The following is a 7,044-nucleotide window of genomic DNA, read 5'->3' as shown; positions in this document are numbered from 1 at the left end:
TGGGCCTGCATTTCTCATGGACACTCTTGTCTGGAGAGCCCAGGGACTCCTCCCAGTAGTGTGTCCTCTGGGGTGGGTCGCTGCCTGCAAATTCTATTGTCCTATTGTCTGGAGAAAGCTTTGGCTTTCTACTCCTGTTAAGAGTTACAGTCTCGGGCTCAGTCCTATCAGGCCGCTGAATCAGAATTGACTCGATTGCAGTGAATAGGGTTTTGAAGGAATTGTCACCTGGCATTGAAGATGCTCACATGGCATTTCTCGACATTTAAGTTTGCGACCCCCGTCCCTAGGGGACTTCCGGCCGTCGCCTTCTATTGTTTGGAAACTAGGCTCAAATTTGGGTAAGCGAGTTGAATTCGGTTTTCGAGCACATCTGGCAGCTGGGAGTGTGTGCGATTCGGGCCGTCCTTTAAAAGTTGAGGCGGGGTGACTCGGCACGGGAAGAAGACCAGAGAGGGAGTTTTATCCTGAACATCTGTTGCTCAACAACTTCTTCCCGGGCTTGGCTGGAGCCCTCCAGGCCAGCCCCGTTCCCTGTGCCCGCCCCTCGGGGCGCGATCGCTGGGAGGAGCCCGAGTCTGAAACCCGAGCCCCGCGCCCACCACCCGGCCTGGCGACGTGGCTCGCCGACCGGCCGCCCCGGCAGCGGCGCAGGCCAATGGGCGCGTGAGCGGGGGCTGCGAAGCCTCCGGGCCGGGTGCGGACGCGCCCCTCCGCGCGGGCCCGGGGCGGGCCCAGGGCGGGACTGCCCCTTCCCCTGCTCGGGCCCCAGCCCCGCGGGAGCCGGAGCCCCCAGTCCCGAGGCACCGCCCTTGCCGCTCGCTCGGAGCTCCCTGCGGGCCGCCCGCGTCCGCACGGACCATGGCTCGAGGCGGCCGCGCTCGCCGCCTGGCCTTCGCGCTGGGGCTGCTGCTGGCGCTGGCGCTGGCGCCCGGGCCGCTGCGGGCCAAGCCCACCGTGCGCAAGGAGCGCGTGGTGCGGCCCGACTCGGAGCTGGGCGAGCGGCCGCCCGAGGACAACCAGAGCTTCCAGTACGACCACGAGGCCTTCCTGGGCAAGGAGGACTCCAAGACCTTCGATCAGCTCACCCCGAACGAAAGCCAGGAGAGGCTGGGGTGAGTGCGCCCGCGGCGCGGCGCAGGTGCCCACGGGGTCACCGGGCCGGAACCACGCGGGGCGCGCGCGGCAAAGCGAAATCGAAACCAGGCGCGCGGGTCCCAGGGCGAGGCCCGCCCGGCTGGCGGCTGGGCGAGGGCTGGGGACCCCCGTGGGGATGGCCGGCGGGGTGGCTTCCCCGCGGGGAGGCTAGAACGTGGCAGCGGGAGCCTGAGTGGCGAGGGCCCGCCCCCTCCCCTTGGTTGCATCAGGGAGGAGGGGATAGCGGATACAAAAGAAGAGTTTGTCGCCAGGGTGGCCAGTCAGTGACATACATTCTTCCCTGCCCCCTGCCCTCACCCTCTACGGTGCCGGAGAGGTCAAGCCTACTAAGACTGCTAAGAGGATGAACATGCGTGTCTAGACGAGGAAGGCGCAGGCGAGGGAGGGGCTCCTGGGCCGGTGGGGCAGTACTTGCCTTCTGCTGAATTGTCTTGTACACCTACACTGTCACTCACTCACTCACTCACTCACTTACTCACTCACTCACTCACCCATTCACCCACTCACCAATCGATTCCATAGCGACCTTATAGGTCCTGGGGCTTTGTGCACCCTATCATCCTTATCCCATAGAGCGGCTGGTGGTTTCGAACTGCAGACCTTGAAGTTAGCAGCCCAACACACAACACGCTGTGCCACCAGGACTCCTAAAAGCCTGGTTTTATGAAGGGAGAACAGTTGGGGGTAGGTGATGTTGGGGGCCAGATGGACACAGGTCTAGTTTCTGCCCCCAGCAGAGGTCTACAGAGGTGGCTTGGTTGGAGAGGAACTTGTGAAGTTCAGTCCTGAAGGCAGTGAAGTCAACCGTGGAAACACACTTTTGGCGTTTCCAGGTCCCCTCTCACGGTCCCTTGGTGGGACATCCAGGGGTTCTGGAAACCCTTGCACAGAGCCATCAGTGGCCAGTCTGGCCCCAGTCGGAGGCCCAGCTTGGGAAGGCCTTCCATGTCCACTGGGCTCCAGGCCTCTGGAAGTATGCAGACAGGGAGCTTCCTGTCCTCATCCACTGCCAGGGAGCTCATTCCCACTCATAGCGACGCTATAGGACAGGGTAGAACTGGTAGAACTGCCCTGTGTGGATCCGAGACGGTAACTCTTTATAGGACTAGAAAGCCTCATCTTTCTCCCGAGAAGCAACTGGTGGTTTCAAACTGTTGACCTTGCCTAGCAGCCCACGACTACACACTGAGCCAAAGGAACACTGTCATCCATTGACTATCTGGAGCCCACGGAGGTGGAGGAGTTTGGTTAGGATGTGAAATGAAATGAAACCTATTGTGTAGGTGCACTCTCTCCCCGCTCACAGATCAAAAGATCTTTGAACTTCAAAGTCACCTCCAAACAATCGCTTTCTCTTTTACAGAGAAGTACTGTCTCCTTGGTTGGCACTTCACAATGGGGGCCATGGAGGAATTCCGTCTGTTTGGAGGCTGATGTGTCCTAGGGCCCTGAGTGGCAGCATTACCACTGGAAAGAAGAAGGGACAGAGGTCCGGGAACGTGGATTGGGGTGGGTGGCGGGCATTCAGGGCAGCTGCATCCTGATGGGAATGCCTAGTGGTGAGAGCAGGTGCTGGTGGGGTTTGCCTGAGTGTGGCCCATGTGGGATCTCCCTGCTCACCTTCCTTGGTCCAGGCAACAGGCATTTGAATGGTTGCCGTGTGCCAGGCGCCACCTTGGCAGGCTTCAGAATGTTTATAGTGGAACACAGGCTGATGGACAAGTGACAAGACAACACCTGATGGTTGTGATGATGGCACAGAAAAGTACTGGGTGCTTATCTTGGAGAAGGAGCCCTTAGGCTTGAGGGTGAAAAGTGGCGTGGCAGGTGTTTGGGGGGGAAGGGATGTCTTAGAAGAAGTTGCCAGACTGGATATCCCCTTACAGAAGGGTCTTGGGGAGGAGACGAGCCAGTCAGGGTGCAGGATAGCACCGATGAAACATACAACTTTGCTCTAGTTCCTAAATGCTTCCTCCACCCCCCATCCCACCCCCACTATCATGATCCCAATTCTACCTTACAAATCCAGCTAGCCTAGAGGATGTACACTGGCAAAGATAAGAGCTGGAAACACAGGGAATCCAGGACAGATAAACCTCTCAGGACCAATAATGAGAGTAGGATACCAGGAGGGCAAGGGGAAGGTAGGGGAGAAAGGGAGACCTGATCACAATGATCTACATATAACCCCCTCCCTGGGAGACGGACAACAGAAAAGTGGGTGAAGAGAGACATTGGACAGTGTAAGACATGAAAAAGTAATAATAATTTATAAATTATCAAGGGTGAGGGAGGGCGGGTGGAGGAGGGAGGGGAAAATGAACTGATACCAAGGGCTCAAGTAGAAAGAAGATGTTTTGAGAATAATGTTGGCAACAAACGTATAAATGTGCTTGACACAATGGATGGATTGTGACAAGAGTTGTACAAGCCCCCAATAAAATTATTTTTCTTAAAAAAGAAGTAAAAGTTGCCAGGGGAACAAGCAGGTCAAGGCATTCCCAGAGGGACCAGCTCAGTTCTAAGAGCTTTGGAAACCAGTTCTGGGCTTGAGAGTTGCTGGGACACTGAAGGCCCAAGGAAGGAAACAGGAGGGGAGGCGCGTAGAGAGAACCAAGGAAGACGCTCAGGGAGGACAGCCCTTGAAAATGTCACACTTTCCTAAAACCTCCCTGGAAAAGTCAGGCAGCCAATAAGGGCAGAGAAGATGCCTCAGGCAAGCGGGAAGCCCTGCCGTGGGGGAGAGGGTTGAGGTGGAGCCAGTTCAGATGGGCAGAAGAACATGAGTTCAGAGATGTGGGAGGTGGATCTGATGGAGCTTGCCCTTGACTCAGTGGGAGGAAGACAGGGAGAAGTCAAGAGTGCGGTCTGGGTCTCTGTTCTGAGCATGCCCATCTGTGAGATAAAGCTGGACCTCGGGGGTGGGGATGCTGCGTCCGGTTTGGGATGTGGAGCAGTGTGAGATGCCAGCTCTCTAGCTCCATCTCCGATCGTAATGGTCCCCTGCAAGTTGATACGTGGGGAAAGGAGCATGGCTGGATTGGACAACTTTGTCACTGTAGATCCTGAAAACGCGACAACTCTAAGAATGCCTCTTGGTGCACTAGGCCAGAGGTGGCCAAGGGAGGCACCCCCAGGCTGCCTAGGCCACAGATAAGCTACACAGAAGTCTAGAACAGCCATGACTTGCTGACCTTTAAAATTGGGGATTTCATGTCTAGATCCCAATATAGGGTTTCTCTTGAGAGGTATGGGCCAGGTTCCCGGGAGGCAGTCTGTATCTGGAGTGTGGCTGCCTTGCTGGACAGCTCAGGAGAAATCCATCTCCCAGGTGCCATAGGCGGTGTCTGGAGCCTTGTGCCTATTTCTGCTGCTTGGCTGGGTGTTTGTTGAGTTTTCCACCTATCTTAGATCAAGATCATTGTCCCTGGTGAAGAAGTGCACACGTACTCTCTCCTTTAGTCCTCACACTCTTCCTTGTGAAGTTGGTGTTACAAGATACAATTAATAGAGACCCAAACCGCAAAGAAGTCAAACCCACTTGCCCAAGTTGTCGCTCCTTGCCATCATTCTGATTGTGACGGGTGCTGGCCCCATGTGTGAGGAGTAGAATTTCAAGATCCGGACCTTTTGAGAGCATATGGCTAGGTCTTTCTTCCAAGGTGTCTCTGGGTGGGTTTGAACCATCAGCCTTTAGGGTAGTCGTCCAGCCCTTAACCACTTGTGCCACTGAGGCCACACAGATAATAGGGTCTAGAACCAGGAGTTCTGATTAGGGTGCTCTGGTTGTTGTGTTGGTTGGCTGTTGTAGTGTTAGGATGTTGTTCTGATTATAGTGTTGGGTTATTGTACATGCTAGCTGCCATTCCCAGTTTCTCACTCCTGAAATTTTTAAACAGAAATGTTAAGATCGGCATTCTCTGCCATTAGAAATCTTAGCACTTGCTGGGTCAGGCTGAGCTGCTCTGGATGCTGGCTTGAAATGGATTAGATGCTGTGCTTTCATAGATGGGGTTGTACAATCTGATGTTGTTAAGTCTTGGCTAGACTGAGAAGCCTTTATTCAATTGACTAGATAACCAATGGGCGTGTTCTCCATTGGGTCCTCGGATTGAAGCAGTGTTTGGCATATAACAGGGAGGGATGAAGGGAGGGAGGGAGATAGATAGATCCTTGCTGTCGTGTTAACTTTTAGTCATGGAGATTTCATCTACAACAGCGGGTCTCAGCCTTCCTCACGCCGCATCCCTTTAATACAGTTCCTCATGTGGTGGTGACTCCCGACCATAAAATTATTCTCGTTGCTACTTCATAACTAATTTTGCCACTGTTATGATGAATCGTAATGTAATCTGATATGTGGGATGTATTTTCATTTTTACAAATTGAACATAATTAAAGCATAGTGATGAATCACAAAAAACAATATGTAAATATATATTGTGAAGTATTTATTTCTAATTACAAATAAATGAATTTTGTCTTGAAGCATGGTGTAGCATGGGTAACAGTCTTAATATAACAACAGTAAACTACATTGCTACATTTTGCGACAATATGTGTAAAAAGCCAGCATCAGTGCGAAGGTTGAGATAGCTTCTTTCTCACCAGATCAGCACATCTGCTTGTGGGCGGACCCACTGGAGACGGATAGAGGAGCAGAGTCTCACTTCCTAAGACCATGGGAAATATGTGTTTTCTGATGGTCTTAGAGGACCCATGAAAGGGTCGTTCAACCCCAAAAGGGATCACAACCCACAGGTTGAGAACTGCTGATGTTGCCCATTCTTGCTTTATTTTCACCACCCTTGTTGGCATCTTTGAATCCATGATTATAGCCACTGCACCAAGTCATCTACCTATCGCTGGCTTTCTATTGCACCAAACACAATGTCTGCTTCCTGCAATTGAACCCTTCTGATCCCGGGTCCCAAACAAGTAAGCTGACCTGTGCTGTCATCCGTAGGCTGACCTAAATCCTGGATGTTGGATCCACACCGCTTTCACTGGCTAATTTAATTGGATAGATTGCCATGCCATTTACCCTGTGTTCGTGCAGAGACTTGGCTGAAACATGCCCACCCTGGTAGCCCTGTTGATCTTTGAAATGCTAGTGGCATAGCTCCCTGAATCCAGGTACACAGAGGTCACCGCAGTACGACAAACTGACAGGTTTACTGAGCTCACTGCTAGGAAGGAAGTCTGTAGTGGCTGGGATTTCCTGAAAAGAAGCCTGGAGATGCCCACAGTGTAATCTTTCAGCCTTGAGGCCTGTTCGAAGGGCTTGGAAACATGCACCTTAAAGTGGCTGCCAACATTGTCACCATCTTGACAAAACGGATTCCCCTGCTTCAGGTAGATAAGAAGACTGAAAGAAGCAGTGTTGAACTGTGGTTCCCAATGAGAACTTCTGCTCACATTAAGAATGTTTTATCCCAGAGAATGGGGCTCCTCACAAGGGCAGACTGGGCAGGAGAAGACGAGGACTCCACGAGGGGCCTGGCGGATGTCTCCTTCGCCGGAGCTTGGAACAGACGCACAGCTCAGAACAGACTCACAGTGGCAAAGTGATTTCAATGGTTGATGTGGGGCACCCTCCTCTGGGGCCTCATAACCCAATTCAGACTACTCTCCCCCCGTTCAAAAAAAAAAAAAAGAATGTTTTATCATTGGGTTGGTAGAATACCAACCCAAGGCAAAGAAACAATGCCACGATTAGCCAGTATCGCTTCAATATAGGCAAATGGCTACTTGGGTGAAACTTTCAGTTAAAAATGTTGGCCCTAGTTTGTGATTGTCTTTGAAGTTCTCCAGCGGAATGAGGTCCCTGGCTTGGGCCCCTTTGGCCTAGAGATGGAGGATGATCAGTCCTTAGTGGGGGGGGGG

The 7,044-nt window shown here is 52.8% G+C and overlaps 1 protein-coding gene across 1 annotated transcript in view; it reads left to right on the top strand.

Moving 5' to 3' along the window:
* Positions 1-861: 861 nt before the first annotated feature.
* RCN1 (reticulocalbin 1) overlaps positions 862-7,044 on the top strand; it is an 18,014-nt gene continuing 11,831 nt past the window's right edge. Inside the window, exon 1 of the mRNA XM_004708263.2 lies at positions 862-1,115. Within this exon, the coding sequence (XP_004708320.1) occupies positions 862-1,115 (254 nt within the window). The remainder of the gene's footprint in view (positions 1,116-7,044) is intronic.

This window comes from Echinops telfairi, unplaced genomic scaffold (assembly GCF_000313985.2).
Source record: "Echinops telfairi isolate 266 unplaced genomic scaffold, ASM31398v2 ScPeMD7_60;HRSCAF=208, whole genome shotgun sequence".
NCBI lineage: Eukaryota > Metazoa > Chordata > Mammalia > Afrosoricida > Tenrecidae > Echinops > Echinops telfairi.
This window is presented reverse-complemented; position numbering and strand designations above follow the sequence as displayed.